Below are 17,538 nucleotides of genomic sequence, written 5' to 3' on the forward strand. Positions count from 1 at the left end.
GTGAGATAATGTACAGTATTTGGTTAGATGGCGATGAGTCACTTCACTACCGTCCCTTCCAAAGCCCGCTCCACCCCCTTTGCAGCGTATCGAAAGTTCTCGGCCTTTCTTCCAGACTCCAGCAGCCTAGACAACTGTCAGATGCTAGACAGAGCAACGAGCAAGCAACACAGCAAAGTGGACCCCTGGATTTATTAGCGAGCTAAGCAACTCAACCGCACACCTTCAGTTTGGAGACTGGTGCACAACGATTGACATCCGGCATAATTTGCTGCAAACCCAAAATATAACTAACGAGAAGCTGATTCTTATAGCCATCTAAGGTTATCTTTGATTTGTGGCGCAGCTAGCCTGCACAACCCAGTTGGTATCTAGATCTAATCTAGGCGGTCGAAACTTGAAGTTGTGTGGTTTGCTCGTTAACGTCAGCTAGCTGAGAAGGAGAGGTTTTCAGAAAGTGCTCCAGGGCTATGACTGCGGAAGAGGTGACCAACGAAGGACCGAACATCCCATTCACGATGGAGGGAGAGGATATCACGCAGAAGAAAGATGGAGGGGTTTTAAAGGTAACTGAACTAGCAAGCGGTCGACACTAGTTACCACTGCCACAAAGTCTTAAACCCCGCCTATTTCTAACATGTATCTTCTTAAAAGGTGGTTTTAAACCTAACTGTAACTCTAACCTTAACCACATTGCTAACCTTACACCTAACCCTAACCTTAAATTAGAACCAAAAAGCACATTGTTGTTGTCATTCATTTGTACGATATAGCCAATGTTGACTTTGCAGCTGTGTTAACTAGTGGAAACCCCTAGCGAGCCAACAAGCTAACGTTAGCTTGCTCGCTATCTAGCCAATAGCAATTCATTGAATGGCATAACCAGCTACCTAACCTAGCTAGCTTGACTGAAAAACATTCTAAGATATTCTGGTCAATTGGCTACAGTAGGGTAATTTAGATTAGTGAGATGATTTTGCAGCGCAGTCCATGATCTATTTGCAACATTTGGGGTTTGCTACTGTAGTTATATCTAGCTAGCTATTGGGCTAAACTTAACTAATTTATTGGCTTGCTCCTCACATCGTGACATCATCACCTCGAACAAGTTAGCTAGCTTCCCCACCAGCCCAGCTTCCCACAATAGTATCCAGGTGCAGACCCGCAGCAGCCTGTGACTAAAACTACCCTGTCACTAAAACCATAATATCGCGATCTACTGGCTGTGGTTAACCCAGGGGAGAATGACTGCCCCCTCTCGTTGACGCCAGGAAGTTAAAGGCCGACCGCGGTACTACAGGCATTGTTATCAGAAAACATAGAAATTCGCAATCTTAGTGTAAATACATTTCGAAGACAATCATGGTACCAATTTTTGTTCTGTATGTCCTTGAACCGATTATTTATTTTTTAAATCGCACGGATTATCATTTAGTAGCTAATGGCAGCCAGCAGTATAAGGGGGCAGCACTGAGCTAGCCTGCAACGTTACTTCCTGGAATGGCTCGAACTGCGCTTTTTATGTCTTCATAGACAGGTTGGTTGTTTAAATGCATCTTTATAGTTGTTGGTTAGCTAGCTAGCGAATTTTAGTTATATTAGCATAGAAGTGACATCAGTCAAACACCCCAAAACAAGATATGGTATCAATAACAAGATAAAATGAGGCTACAGTAAACATATCCTCCCCTCACGAATGATGCAGCTCCCCCCTTGGGTCAATCAGTGTAATTTTGCAAATGAGGGATCTCTATAGCGAGACACATTATTCACCCAAGTTTTGTCAAAATCGGGCCAGTGGTGTCTGAGATATCGAGTGTGATTAACATAAATACATTTCCTCTCCTTCCCTATATCCCTTTCCTTATCTCCAAGCCTTTCCTAGCTCCCTTTTCCTAGCTTCCTTTCCTCATTTTCTTTCCTAGATTCCTTTACTCCTTTCCTCGCTAGTTTATTTTCCTTCTTTCCTAGCTTCCTTTCCTTTCCTAGCTTCCTTTCCTTCCCTACCTCCCTTTTCTCCCTCCATCCCTATCTCCCTTTCTTTGTATCCTTTCCTTTTCCTAGCTCCCTTTCCTAGCTCCCTTTCCTAGATTCCTTTCCTCCTTTCCTTTACTCTTTTCCTAGCTCCCTTTATTTTCCTCCTTTCCAAGCTTCCTTTCCTCCTTTCCTGGGATTAACCACAGCCAGTAGAGAGGAAAATTAAGGGAGATGGGGCGGTAGGAAAATAAGATAAGGAGGTAGGAAAGGAAGCTAGGAAAGGAGGAAAAGGGAGCTAGGAAAGAAAAGGAGTTCACATGTACAGTACATTCGGAAAGTATTCAGACCCCTTGACTCTTTCCACATTTTGTTACGTTGCAGCCTTATTCTAAAATGGATAAAATTATATATTTTTCTCATCAATCTACACACAATACCCCATAATGACAAAGGGAAAACAGGTTTTTAGAAATGTTTGCAAATGTATAAAAAAAAAAAAAAAGATACCTTATTTACATAAGTATTCAGACCCTTTGCTATGAGATTCGAAATTGAGCTCAGGTGCATCCTATTTCCATTGATCGTCCTTGAGATGTTTCTACAACTCGATTGAAGTCCACCTGTGGTAAATTCAATTGATTGGACATGATTTGGAAAAGCACACACCTGTCTATATAAGGTCCCACAGTTGAAAGTGCATGTCAGAACAAAAACCAAGCCAATGAGGTCGAAGGAATTGTCCGTAGAGCTCAGAGACAGGATTGTGTCGAGGCACAGAACTGGGGAAGGGTACCAAAAAATGTCTGCAGCATTGAAGGTCCCCAAGAACACCGTGGCCTCCATTATTCTTAAATGGAAGAAGTTTAGAACCAATAAGACTCTTCCTAGAGCTGGCTGCCTGGCCAAACTGAGCAATCAGGGGAGTAGTGCCTTGGTCAGGGAGGTGATCAAGAACCCGATGGTCACTCTGACAGAGCTCCAGAGTTACTCTGTGGAGATGGGAGAACCTTCCAGAAGTACAACTATCTCTGCAGCACTCCACCAGACGGTAGAGTGGCCAGACGGAGCCACTCCTCAGTAAAAGGCACATGACAGCCTGCATGGAGTTTGCCAAAAAGCACCTAAAGGACTCTCAGACCATGAGAAACAAGATTCTCTGGTCTGATGAAACTAAGATTGAGCTCTTTGGCCTGAATGCCAAGCGTAATGTCTGGAGGAAACCTGGCACCATCTCTACGGTGAAGCATGGTGGTGGCAGCATCATGCTGTGAGGATGTTTTTCAGCGGCAGGGACTGGGAAATTAATCAGGATCGAGGGAAAGATGAACGCAGCGAAGTACAGAGAGATCCTTGATGAAAACCTGCTCCACAGCGCTCAGGACCTCCGACTGGAGAAAAGTTTCACCTTCCAACAGGACATCGACCCTAAGCACACAGCCAAGACAACGCAGGAGTGGCTTCGGGACAAGTCTCTGAATGTCTTTGAGTGGCCCAGCCAGAGCCCGGACTTGAACCCGATCGAACATCTCTGGAGAGACCTGAAAATGGCTGTGCAGCGACGCTCCCCATCCAATCTGACAGAGCTTGAGAGGATCTGCAGAGAAGAATGGGAGAAACTCCCCAAATACAGGTGTGCCAAGCTTGTAGCGTCATATCCAAGAAGACTCAAGGCCGTAATCACTGCCAAAGGTGCTTCAACAAAGTTCTGAGTAAAGGGTCTGAATACTTATGTAAATGTGATATTTTTATTTTTGTTACATTTGCAAAAATGTCTAAAAACAGTTTTTGCTTTGTCATTATGGGGTATTGTGTGTAGATTGATGAGCGGGAAAAACGATTTAGTCCATTTTAGAATAAGGCTGTAACGTAACAAAATGTGGAAAAAGTCTGAACTTTCAGAATGTACTGTATGTGGTAGGGATTATGGTGCTTTCACGACAACTGAGAACTCAGAAAAAACGAGTTCAAGGGAAGGAGGAGAGGAGAAAGAAAAGACAAGGGAGGTAGGAAAGAAAGTGAGGAAAGGGAGATGGGGAAGGAGGAGAGGAAATGGAGGTAGGAAAGGAAGTTAGTAAAGGAGAAAAGGAAGCTAGGAAAGTTGTAAAGGAGAAAAGGAAGCTAGGAAAGTTGTAAAGGAAAGGGAGCAAGAAGAGGAGAAAAGGAATCTAGGAAAGAAAGAGGTTCACATATATGTGGTAGGGATAAACCATGGCCAGTAGAGAGGAAAGGAAAGGAAGAAGAAAAGGAATCTATGAAAGGAGGCAGGGCATAAAATTACAATTTTGGTCCACCAGCCACTGTAGCAGGTAGATAAAAAGATCTACCAGCCACTCAGATCTTTTACCAGCCAAAATGTATATTTTTTCTAGCAAAAATTACACTAACAAAACACACAAAAAACGGATGAGCTTGCTTTGTAATGTTTCTAAAACAATACATGTGTTACTACACTGCTCAAAAAAATAAAGGGAACACTAAAATAACACATCCTAGATCTGAATGAATGAAATAATCTTATTAAATACTTTTTTCTTTACATAGTTGAATGTGCTGACAACAAAATCACACAAAAATTATCAATGGAAATCAAATGTATCAACCCATGGAGGTCTGGATTTGGAGTCACCCTCAAAATTAAAGTGGAAAACCACACTACAGGCTGATCCAACTTTGATGTAATGTCCTTAAAACAAGTCAAAATGAGGCTCAGTAGTGTGTGTGGCCTCCACGTGCCTGTATGACCTCCCTACAACGCCTGGGCATGCTCCTGATGAGGTGGCGGATGGTCTCCTGAGGGATCTCCTCCCAGACCTGGACTAAAGCATCCGCCAACTCCTGGACAGTCTGTGGTGCAACGTGGCGTTGGTGGATGGAGCGAGACATGATGTCCCAGATGTGCTCAATTGGATTCAGGTCTGGGGAACGGGCGGGCCAGTCCATAGCATCAATGCCTTCCTCTTGCAGGAACTGCTGACACACTCCAGCCGGTCTAGCATTGTCTTGCATTAGGAGGAACCCAGGGCCAACCGCACCAGCATATGGTCTCACAAGGGGTCTGAGGATCTCATCTCGGTACCTAATGGCAGTCAGGCTACCTCTGGCGAGCACATGGAGGGCTGTGCGGCCCCGCAAAGAAATGCCACCCCACACCATGACTGACCCACCGCCAAACCGGTCATGCTGGAGGATGTTGCAGGCAGCAGAACGTTCTCCACGGCGTCTCCAGACTCTGTCACGTCTGTCACATGTGCTCAGTGTGAACCTACTTTCATCTGTGAAGAGCACAGGGCGCCAGTGGCGAATTTGCCAATCTTGGTGTTCTCTGGCAAATGCCAAACGTCCTGCACGGTGTTGGGCTGTAAGCACAACCCCCACCTGTGTATGTCGGGCCCTCATACCACCCTCATGGAGTCTGTTTCTGACCGTTTGAGCAGACACATTGTTACGTTAATTATTTAACAAAACTATTTCAGTGTCTCGGTGCGTCTCCCAAAAGGTTGTAAGTCTTTTGGGATTTAAGTAACGGACAGAGTCTCGATCTGCATAGTCAGAGATTTATTCATTGAGAATTCTGTCATCACAATTTCAGAGTCCATCTTTTATAGTCATACGTCATACAAAAAAATCCCTCCCCTCTGTAGGGGGGCTGTAGTTTTCCACTCTAAAACTGCTCTCCTGACCATCAGTTCACACACACACACACACACATATACACACATGCATACACACATAAATACACACACACTTTCTTATCATAGCCTACTACCTGCATTCCTCAGTTATTGCCGTTCTCACAATATTCTGCACCATGTTTTCATAACAGTTTCTCTACTCCCTAAATTCCTCAGTTATCAGTTGCCTTTGTTGTCTGGCCTAACTCTTACTCACATTGCTAAATAGTGGCTCAATGCCATAGCCTTTACTGGTCCTACACTCACACATTTCTAACACATTATTCACAGTTTCAGGGTGTAATAATTAGTCATTAATAATTAATCTATCACACATGCACATTTGTGGCCTGCTGGAGGTCATTTTGCAGGGCTCTGGCAGTGCTCCTCCTGCTCCTCCTTGCACAAAGGCGGAGGTAGCGGTCCTGCTGCTGGGTTGTTGCCCTCCTACGGCCTCCTCCACGTCTCCTGATGTACTGGCCTGTCTCCTGGTAGCGCCTCCATGCTCTGGACACTACGCTGACAGACACAGCAAACCTTCTTGCCACAGCTCGCATTGATGTGCCATCCTGGATGAGCTGCACTACCTGAGCCACTTGTGTGGGTTGTAGACTCCGTCTCATGCTACCACTAGAGTGAAAGCACCGCCAGCATTCAAAAGTGACCAAAACATCAGCCAGGAAGCATAGGAACTGAGAAGTGGTCTGTGGTCACCACCTGCAAAACCAGTCCTTTATTGGGGGTGTCTTGCTAATTGCCTATAATTTCCACCTGTTGTCTATTCCATTTGCACAACAGCATGTGAAATTTATTGTCAATCAGTGTTGCTTCCTAAGTGGACAGTTTGATTTCACAGAAGTGTGATTGACTTGGAGTTACATTGTGTTGTTTAAGTGTTCCCTTTATTTTTTTGAGCAGTGTATTAAGAAATTGTGTGATTGTTTAATTTCATTTTTTGTGACCTGATTCTTGTAACCAAAATATCACAGATGAGACAAACATTTTCACCTGCCCCTTTAAGGTTGGGGGTTACCATGGTAACGTGGCATGTTTGTACCTGTGAGATTGAGTCTGACTAGTAGAAGTGTTGTCTTCTCTTCCCAAGCAGTTGAAACTCAAACATAGAAATATAACCTAGCTTGTGAACGAAAACAATGTAAATGGCCAAGAAACACAATGACAAAGTCTCACTTCAGTAGACTTTCGTTTCAAGTAAATTAGACTAACTTTTATGCCTACAAATTAATATTTCACTCAGCTCTTCACGTGCGCACAGCCCCCAGCCAGGCAGTGTTGCAGTGCGAGGTGGAATAGGCTATAAAGTATTTGTAGTTCTTTGACTTTGTGCGATTTTAATTTACCAGCTATGAAACGAAATGGCAGCAACACTTAAACAGCTACTGCAGCAATTATTTTACTATAAATGTGATCATACTTTACTTTTTATTCACAAATGCGATTAAAATGCTTGCACTGTGGAGCCCTGACCACCCATGAGGAAAGGAATCTAGGAAAGAAAAGTTCACATGTATGTGGTAGGGATAAACCACGGCCATTAGATGGTGATAGTATTGGTTTTAGTGACAGGCTAGTTTTAGTCACAGGCTGCTGTGGGGCTGCAGCTGGATGCATCTTCTGCAGCTAACTATCACATGTCTAGTCATCCCTATTCATTGTGAAGATTTAGCAGTGATCTAGCAGTGTCTTAGTTTTGGCTGGAAGGTTCTGGCCTGGGTATAAGCATTTCGTGGTTTCTTGTTTGTCAGCAAACGTATCTCGTTACCTGGACGTTTTCTAGAATGCCAAGAACATATGCTATTAGCTATTTACTTAGCTAGCAGTAGTAAGCTAGCAAGCCTGCCATATTCGGGATACACACAGCTGCTTGGAGGGGTGTGTGTGGAGATTCTCCTTCTGGTTTTGGTGACCTGACCCTGCCCTGCTGAATATCCTATTTCTGCAGGCAGTGTGGCTGGTCACTGCTGATACTGAGAAGGGTGTGTGTGTGAGAGACTGTCAGTCAGTCTGTCCCATGGTGTATTTCCTACAGGCAGACTTGCAACACATGGTGTCTCATCAGACAGTTCCCACATTTCCACATCATCACACAAATACATCACCTCTTGAACAGTTTTAGAGCCCACAGCCCAAGACCTAAACACAACAGCAGCCCAAAGTACTAGAATGCATAGAGTAAACATGCACCTGTTAAGAAACGGACTGTTAGAACTGTTAAGGCTCCTGTATGGTTGAAAGAGACGGGGCAAAAGGAGTGGCTAATAAGTCTGCCTGCACATCTGACTGGCTGACTTACTGCAAATTGAGACATTATGTGACTAAACTCAACAAAAAGAAGAAACTGTATTATGAAGCCAAGATCAATGATATAAAGAATGATGGGGGAAAAAAAACTTTGGAGGACTTTTTAAATGAAATTATGGGCAGAAAGACAAATTCAACTCAATCTTTCATCGAATCAGATGGCTTATTCATCACAACCATTTGATCTTGCCAATTATTTTAATGATTACTTCATTGGCAAAGTGGGCAAACTTAGGCAGAAAATGCCAACAACGAAGAGTGAGCCATCATATTCATGCTTAAAAAAAAAATAATGAAAGAAAAGCATTGCAAGTTTGAATTTTGTAAAGTTAGTGTGGAAGAAAATGATCAATGACAAACCTCCTGGCATTGACAACTTAGATGGAAATCTACTGAGGATGGTAGCTGACTATAGCCACTCATATCTGTCATATATTTAATCTGAGCCTAGAGGAAAGTATTTGTCCTCAGGCCTGGAGGGAAGCCAAAGTAATTCCGCTACCCAAGAGTGGTAAAGCGGCCTTTACTAGTTCTAACAGCAGACCTATAAACTTGCTGCCAGCTCTTAGCAAACTGTTGGAAAGAATTGTGTTTAACCAAATACAATGCTATTTCTCTGTAAACAAATTAACAACAGACTTTCAGCGTGCTTATAGAGTAGGGCACTCAACATGTACTGCACTGGCACAAATGACTGATAATTGGTTGAAAGAAATTGATAATAAGATTGTGGGAGCTGTACTGTTAGATTTCAGTGCAGCCTTTGATATTGACCATAACCTGTTGTTGAAAACGTATGTGTTATGGCTTTTCAACCTCTGCCATATCGTGGATTCAGAGCTATATATCTAATAGAACTGAGGGTTTTCTTTAATGGAAGCTTCACTAATGTCAAACATGTAAAGTGTGGTGTACCGCAGGGCAGCTCTCTAGGCCCTCTACTCTTTTCTATTTTTACCAATGCCACTGGCATTAAACAAAGTGTGTGTGTCCATGTATGCTGATGATTCAACCATATATGCATCAGCAACCACAGCTAAAGTCACTGAAACCCTTAACAAAGAGTTTAGTCTGTTTTGGAATGGGTGGCCAGTAATAAACTGGTCCTGAACATCTCTAAAACTAAGAGCATTGTATTTGGTACAAATCATTCCCTAAGCTCTAGACCTCAGCTGAATCTGGTAATGAATGGTGTGGCTGTTGAGACAAAATTACTTGGCGTTACCTTAGATTGTAAACTGGCATGGTCAAAACATATAGATTCAATGGTTGTAAAGATGGGGAGAGGTCTGTCTGTAATAAAGAGATGCTCTGCATTTTTGACACCACATTCCAAAAAGCAAGTCCTGCAGGCTCTACCTTTGTCTTATCTTGATTATTGTCCAGTCGTGTGGTCCAGTGCTGCAAGGAAATACCTAGTTAAGCTGCAGCTGGCCCAGAACAGAGTGGCACATCTTGCTCTTCATTGTAATCAGAGGACTGATATAAATACTATGCATGCCAGTCGCTCTTGGCTAAGAGCTGAGGAGTGACTGACTGCATCACTTCTTCTTTTTATAAGAAACATTCCAAATTGTTTGCGTAGTCAACTTACACACAGCTTTGACACACACACACTTACCCCACCAGATATGCCACCAGAGGTCTTTTCACAGTCCCCAAATCCAGAACAAATTCAAGAAAGCGTACAGTATTATATAGCGCCATTATTCCATATTGCTCAAATAAACAGCAAACCTGGTTTCAAAAAACAGATAAAGCAACACCTAACGGCACAACGCCTCCCCCCTATTTGACCTAGATAGTTTGTGTGTATGTATTGGTATTGATATGTAGGCTACGTGTAATTTTTTATTGATGTTGTTCTGTCCTTGAGCTGTTCTTGTCTATTAATGTTCTGTATTATGTCATGTTTTGTGTGGACCCCAGGAAGAGTAGCTGCTGCTGTTGCAACAGCTAATGGGGATCCTAATAAAATACCGAACACTACCACAGACATACTGTGCCATACCCTGCTACAGCACAACTAACCTTCAGTGTCTCTCTTTCCCTCTCTCCCTCCCCTCCATCTCTAGTTGGTGAAGCAGGAAGGCACGGGGACAGAGCTGCCTATGACGGGGGACAAGGTGTTTGTTCACTATGTTGGCACGCTGCTGGATGGAACCCCATTTGACTCCAGTCGCGAACGAGGAGAGAAGTTCTCCTTTGAGCTGGGCAAAGGTGTGTGTGTGTATCAAATGTGTGTCTGTGTGTAAGTATAAGCCAGGTGATCAAGGCATTTGACCTGGGTGTAGCTACTATAAGTGTGTGTGTGTTTGTGTGTGTGTAGGTCAGGTCATCAAGGCGTGGGACCTGGGAGTGGCTACTATGAAAGTAGGAGAGATCAGCCAGCTGATCTGTAAACCAGAGTACGCTTACGGCACCGCCGGCAGCCCCCCGAAGATACCCCCCAATGCTACTCTTGTCTTCCAGGTAACCTTCTGTCTGTCTGTGTGAACATTGACGTTTGACTTTGTGAGTGCTTAAATTTATGTTTAGTGTGTGTGTGTGTGTGTGTGTGTGTGTTAGGTGGAGCTGTTTGAGTTTCGAGGGGAGGACATCACTGAGGGAGAGGATGGAGGAATCATCCGTCGCATCATCACTAAGGGAGAGGGATACTCCAAACCTAACGAAGGAGCTGCCGTAGAAGGTACACACACAAACATATCATCATCAATAAGGAACAGGGATATTCCAAACCAAATGAAGACCTACTGTACAGGATACAAGCTCTCACACCTTTCTCTGTCTCTTTCCCCTGCAGTGTGTGTGGAGGGCAGCTGTGAGGGCAAGGTCTTTGACCAGAGGGAGCTGAAGTTTGAGTTGGGAGATGGAAAGAGCCTGGGTCTGCCAAATGGAGTGGAGAAAGCCCTGACTGCCATGGAAAAGGGAGAGGAGTCACTCTTTATCATCAAACCCAAGTAATACACACACACCCACAATTACAAACCTAGTCTACATACTATGTTGTTATTTTGAGAAATGTGTAGTGGTGTGTTCTCTGGGTATATTGGCCGAGTTGTGTGACTGTGTATGTATGGATATCTAATTGTAGTGTGTGTAGATATGGATTTCTAAGTGTGTGTGTGTGTGTGTAGGTATGGCTATGGAAACACAGGAAGCAGCAAGTACAGTATTCCTGGTGGAGCCACTCTGCAGTACAAACTCAAACTGACCGCCTTCGAGAAGGTATGACCCCTCACCCTTTAGCCATATCAACCAGAGGGTCCTGTCCAGAAACATGCCTTAGGCATTTTATTCATGACATTTCCAAACCATTTGCCTACTAAGTGTGCCCCAGATAAGTCTGGTGTTCTGAGAGGTGATTTGCTGACTGACTGAAGCATTTCCTGTTCCCCAGGCCAAGGAATCCTGGGAGATGAACTCAGCAGAGAAACTGGAGCAGAGTATCATCATCAAGGAGAAGGGAACACAGTACTTCAAGGTCTAGATTTAGATTTTAGTCATTTAGCAGACCCTCTTATCCAGAGCGACTTACAGGAGCAATTAGGATTAAGTACCTTGCTCAAGGGCACATCGACAGGTTCTTAACCGCTAGGCTACCTGTGGGTGGGTGGGTTGGAGGGAGGAGAGAAGTAGCTTCAAGCAGCAGTGCAGTATAACCAGCCAGGTCGCCCGTGATACAAGTCAGTATTAGACGTCCAGCCATGTCTGAGGATGTCGGGAAATTATGTGGAAACTGGCCACTAGGAGCAACAGTAAGCGCTGTTACCTTCAAATAGGTTTCGATTTTGCTAGGGCAGTGGGGTTGGCGGATGGGCATCTGCTTCTGGTGCAAAAGGTTGCATGTTTGAATCCAGCGATAGAAAGTTATTTTTGAGATTTTTGTTTTAAGCTTATCCCAAACCTTAACCCTTACCTTAACCATTTGGAGTTAATGCCTAACCTTAACATTTCAGAGATAATGCCTAAACTTAACCATAAACGTAACCTTAAACACTTTGAAATTTGACATTTGAGAAACCTGGATGAACATCTAATTCTGACGTGAGACTGTGCGAGCTTGTTTAGTATAACAGGATTGTGTGTGTGTGTGTGTAGGAGGGGAAGCATCGCCAAGCGGCTGTCCAGTATAACAGGATTGTGTGTGTGTGTGTGTGTGTAGGAGGGGAAGCATCGCCAAGCGGCTGTCCAGTATAACAGGATTGTGTGTGTGTGTGTGTAGGAGGGGAAGCATCGCCAAGCGGCTGTCCAGTATAAGAGGATTGTGTGTGTGTGTGTGTGTGTGTAGGAGGGGAAGCATCGCCAAGCGGCTGTCCAGTATAACAGGATTGTGTGTGTGTGTGTGTGTGTAGGAGGGGAAGCATCGCCAAGCGGCTGTCCAGTATAACAAGATTGTGTGTGTGTGTGTGTGTGTAGGAGGGGAAGCATCGCCAAGCGGCTGTCCAGTATAAGAGGATTGTGTCATGGCTGGAGAATGAATCAAGTTTGCCCGAGGGGGAGGAGCAGAAAGCTAGAGCCCTGCGATTGGCTGCTCACCTCAACCTGGCCATGTGCTTCATCAAGCTACAGGAACCAAGCTCTGCCTTCGACAACTGTGACAAGGTACACATGCACACTCACTCAGGAGACACACACCTGACCTGACTGTATCTGAACCTATCTGACATCCCAAATATTCCACATCACACCTATTCCCCGACCTACTTTTGGTTTCTGCTCTCTCTCTCACGTGTATGCGAAGGCCCTGGAGCTGGACGAGGCCAATGAAAAGGCTCTATTCCGGAGGGGGGAGGCGCTGTTTGCCATGAAGGAGTTTGATAGGGCGAGAGCAGACTTCCAACGCGTCACACAACTTTATCCTAGCAACAAGGCCGCCAAGAGCCAGGTACTGTACTAGAATGGTCTTTGTGTACCCCCGTCTAAACTTCCCTCTCATCTGGATGTCCATCTCTCTGATCCGGGGCTCTCTGTCTTCCCTCCCAGGTGGCTCTGTGCCAGAAGCAGATTAAGGAGCAGCATGAGAAGGACAAGAGGCTCTACGCCAACATGTTCCAGAAGTTTGCAGAGAGAGACGCCAAGGTGAGTCAAACAGCCCTTAGTCCCTACACATTTCCTGTAGCCTCAAGGTGAGTTGAGATGGAATACTGAGGAGACATCAGAACAGGGCTGAAGTTTTCTAAATTAACCACTAGAGGGCAGACTAACCCACACTTAGCATCATATCTTTTAATTTTAATTTTACAATGACGGCCTACCCCGGCCAAACCTGGACAACGCTGGGCCAATTGTGCGCCGCCCTATAGGACTCATAATCACGACCGGATTGTGATACAGCCTGGAATCTAACCAGGGTCTGTAGTCACGCCTCTAGCACTGAGATGCAGTGCCTTAGACCACTGCGCCACTCGGGAGCCCATATAAGAAAGTGTTCCATAGGGATGCTGGCCATGTTGACTCCAATGCTTCCCACAGTTGTCAAGTTGGCTGGATGTCCTTTGGGTGGTGGACCATTCTTGATACACACAGGAAACTGTTGAGTGTGAAAAACCCAGCAGCATTGCAGTTCTTGACATACTCACACCGGTGCGCCTGGCACCTACTACCATACCCCGTTCAAAGGCACTTAAATATTTTGTCTTGCCCATTCACACTCTGAATGGCACACACACAATCCATGTCTCATTGTCTCGAGGCTTAATCCTTCTTTAACCTGTCTCCTCCCCTTCATCTACACTGAAGTGGATTTAACAAGTGACATCAATAAGGGATCATAGCTTTCACCTGGTCAACCTATGTCATGGAAAGAGCATGTTCTTAATGTTTTGTATACTCAGTGTAAATGTACTGTTTTTTAATGTCTCTCTCTTTCTCTCTGCTGTGATGAACAGAAGGAGGCTGACAAGGGGACTGAGAACGTAGGAGGGATGGAAGTGGAGGAGAGTGGAGGACAGGAGTAATGGCTGCTGGAGAAAGATGTGGCAGTCTGTCTGTCATGAATACTTTTAAAACTTCATACATTTATGTTTATAAAGAGAGAACGTGTTTGTGTTTGTGAGAAGTGTGTGTGTCCATGGCTCAACTGTATCTTGTGTGTGTGTGTGTGTGTGTGTGTGTGTGTGTGTGTGTGTGTGTGCGTTCTATTGTCATGGCAGCTAGCTGGCTGGGTGGGCCTTCTGTAGCTGACTGCACTCGGGAGGTGTGGCTAAAAGGAGTGTCCCCCATCCCTCTGGTTAGCATGTAGCAGGCTGCCCCTCCCTCCACCACTCCGCCTCCCTCCACCACTCCCCCGCTCATAGAGCTCTTTGCTTAATGGAGTTGGAAGCCCAGTACTGGGTGTGTGCGTATTTGTGTGTGTGTAAACCCCCCTTCTTTCACCAAGCAAGGGCTAATCCCCAAACCCCCTTCTCTTCTCACCCCTCCCCCTTCCAAGGCCAACTGATCAACTCCTGGGGACTGCTCCCTGTGTATGTGTGACTGCGTGTCTGCAGACAGTAGCAGCACCCTCTCTAGCAGCAGTCATGCTAACTAAGCGGTTGCTCTCTGCTTCTCAAACACACTGTATGTTCTTACCCTGGGTTTATGATTTCTCTTAACTGTTCTTCATGGGATGATGATTTACTTCACACCTAGAAGGGTGTGTGCGTGTGTGTGTGCGCAAGTGTGTGTGAAGCAGCTAACGCAGCTTCTCCTGGTCAGACTCAACCAGTATAAAGCTCAGTCACATTACATATATAGTCTTACTGTAGTCTGTCTGCATCCCAAATGATACTCTATACCTTGTAGATCAGGGATTCCCAAACTCCAGCTTGGGGCCCCCAATGGGTGCACGTTTTGGTTTTTGCTCTAGCACTACACAGCTGATTCAAATAATCAAAGCTTGATGATCAGTTGGTTAATTGAATTATCTGTGTAGTGCTAGGGCAAAAAACAAAACATGCACCCAGAGGGTGGGGCCCCAGGACCGAGTTTGGGAAACCCTGTTGTAGATGACACAATATGCCCTACTTTTTGACCAGTGGTCAGAGGTGGCTACTAAAGTAGTGCACTATATAGGTAATGGGTGTCTTTTGAGATGCAGACTTACTGTAATCTTACTCTTACAGACAGCATCTCCAGCTCCAGCAGACCTGGCTCTAGGTTCAGCTAAACAAGGTCCTGTGGAGCAGGGCAGAGCAGCTAGGGAATGCGATTGGTCAGTGGGTGGGGTTTAGGGTGTCAACTGTGTGCTGGTTGGTTGGTTGGAGGGGGGGGGTCTGTCTGATTGGAGCATCACGATTGGTTCTCAGACTGAAGGCTCTAACTGCTAATAAACAGAAATTACGCAAACTCTGGTCTCTCTGTCCTCATTTTTTGTACAAGGGTCAGTGTACCTTTTGGCCAATCGATTTTGTAGTATACAGTGGAAACGATAAAAGTAGTTTTTTCAAGACTGACAAAATTAAAATGCAAACTAATTGGGTAAACCAAAAGCAATCCTCCCAGTTGAGATATAATTTATTTGTCATGCATAATCGTTAGATGCTAAGCCGGTTCCTTGGGATGACCCTAAACCAACCCTTAACCGTTTCAAATGTAAACTTCAGTGGGGTGACATCAGATTTGGGTCCTCCCAAGCAAAAACCATGCATTACCCTGGCCATAACTAAAACCATATCTCAATCCCATTTTCACTCAACAGTTTGGCCTGTCAATCAATGTAGGTGGGGTTTTCAAAGAAGGGGGTGGGATGTTTGTGAGAGACAGTTGATAGAGCTCCAGACCTGTCTATCAATCACTGGGGGTGGGGTACCAGGAGGGGGTAGGGTGCTACTAGTGGCTAGGTGCTACTAGTGGCTAGGCCAAGGGTATTCAACTCTTACCCTACGAGGTCTGGAGCCTGCTGGTTTTCTGTTCTACCTGATCATTAATTGCACACACCTGGTGTCCCAGATCTAAATCTGTCCCTGATTAGAGGGGAACAATGAAAAAGCAGTGGCAATGGCTTCGAGGTCCAGAGTTGATTTTGAGGGGGCTAGGCTGTTCTGACAGGCACAACAGTTGGGTTTACTAAATCTGGTATGCACCATGGCAGTTTTAGCATGTTTGAAGGATCTGGCCTTTGAAGGGTCTGTGTGATGTATTATTTTTTTAAATCCTAAAGATAGTAATGATCTGATTATCTGGCAAAATTTTCTCTTTAATCCAGAGCAGTGCTCTCCAACCCTGTTCCTGGAGAACTACCGTCCTGTAGGTTTTCGCTCCAACCCTAATCTAGCACACCTAATAATTACCTGGTTTATAAGATGAATCAGGTCAGTTACAACTAGGGTTGGAGCAAAAACCTACAGGAGGGTAGCTCTCCAGGAACAAGGTTGGAGAGCCCTGATCCAGAACCATATAATCAGTATACGTGGCCCATGCAGAGCTCAAACCTACCACCCTCTTCTATAAACCAGCTATCTGAACCAGATCTGGATCGACATGATCGAGTTGTTGAAGTTATTGTTCTGTTAGCTGTGGATATGACCCCACCACAAACAGGAACTAGGCTAACTCAGATCACTAGACATATGTGTTCAGTTGGTGGTGGGTCAGTAATAATAATAATATGCCATTTAGCAGACGCTTTTATCCAAAGCGACTTACAGTCATGCGTGCATACATTTTTGTGTATGGGTGGTCCCGGGGATCGAACCCACTACCTTGGCGTTACAAGCGCCGTGCTCTACCAGCTGAGCTACAGAGGACCACAGGTGTGTGTGTGGGTCAGTGGTACTGACCATCAGCTAAACCTGTCTCTCCGTTCACCTGCATGGCTGCTTAGGTGGCCATGACATTATCAGGTGGCTCTACTTCCTGTTTCCTTCACACAACTGTGTCCTGGTTTCCATCTCAATGAAAAAGTAAACATATGAAGGTCACATGCTGTGACTGGAGAGAAAGGAGGGAAAACTGGACTGGTGACAGCAACATGATGGATGTGTAGCCTATATCAGCTTTTTGCTTTCACCTGTAGTTCTTTGCTATCAATGTAAAAGAGGAGAGGTTCCTACTGAATTAATTAAATATTGTAGCTTATTGAGTTAGGGTTTTTCTTTTCTATATGTTCTTACAACCTTGCATACAAGGACTTCTGTATGAAGAAAGAAGACTTAAAGACACCCTTTAGGTGGCCCCTCCAAAACTTGAACGCTGGATCTCTCTCCCCATTGCAGAGTCACTGCTGGGTAACACACACACGCTGGGTTACTGGGCGCCAAGCAGGGCCATCCGCAGTGTCATCTTACAGACGCTCTCTCTTCTGATGAACACAGGCTGCCACACACAAACACACTCTGACATAAGCTACTCAATCCCTATCGATAGAGCTGCCAGCCTGCCACATAGTTAGTTTGACTATGACAACAAAACACTGTATTACAAAAACACTGAACAGGACCAGGTGTGATGCTTCCGGATACATTAACTTGACCATACAATAACTCATCAACTGGCAGTGGTGGAAAAAGTACCCAATTGTCATACTTGAGTAAAAATAATGATACCTTAATAGAAAATGACTCAAGAAAAGTGAAAGTCACCCAGT

At 44.8% G+C, this 17,538-nt stretch overlaps 1 protein-coding gene across 1 annotated transcript; it reads left to right on the top strand.

Annotated features, from left to right (window-relative positions):
• Positions 1–116: 116 nt before the first annotated feature.
• LOC121531964 (peptidyl-prolyl cis-trans isomerase FKBP4-like) lies at positions 117–14,017 on the top strand. The gene is made up of 11 exons (XM_041837566.2): positions 117–566; positions 10,046–10,190; positions 10,300–10,442; positions 10,539–10,659; positions 10,774–10,930; positions 11,108–11,198; positions 11,371–11,454; positions 12,390–12,575; positions 12,715–12,858; positions 12,957–13,052; positions 13,862–14,017. The coding sequence occupies exons 1-11, from the start codon at positions 471–473 to the stop codon at positions 13,928–13,930; spliced, it is 1,332 nt and encodes a 443-aa protein (XP_041693500.1). The 5' UTR covers positions 117–470; the 3' UTR covers positions 13,931–14,017.
• Positions 14,018–17,538: the final 3,521 nt, after the last annotated feature.

The sequence above is a fragment of the Coregonus clupeaformis genome, chromosome 19, assembly GCF_020615455.1.
Source record: "Coregonus clupeaformis isolate EN_2021a chromosome 19, ASM2061545v1, whole genome shotgun sequence".
In the NCBI taxonomy this organism is placed as follows: Eukaryota; Metazoa; Chordata; class Actinopteri; order Salmoniformes; family Salmonidae; genus Coregonus; species Coregonus clupeaformis.

What these genes read in the sequence shown, in the direction of transcription:
- LOC121531964 (XM_041837566.2), top strand. Translation starts at nt 471, where the DNA reads ATGACTGCGGAAGAGGTGACCAACGAAGGACCGAACATCCCATTCACG. An exon ending in CTCCTTTGAGCTGGGCAAAG is followed by an intron (nt 10,191 to 10,299) that starts GTGTGTGTGTGT and finishes GTGTGTGTGTAG; the next exon opens with GTCAGGTCATCAAGGCGTGG. An exon ending in ACAAGGCCGCCAAGAGCCAG is followed by an intron (nt 12,859 to 12,956) that starts GTACTGTACTAG and finishes CTTCCCTCCCAG; the next exon opens with GTGGCTCTGTGCCAGAAGCA.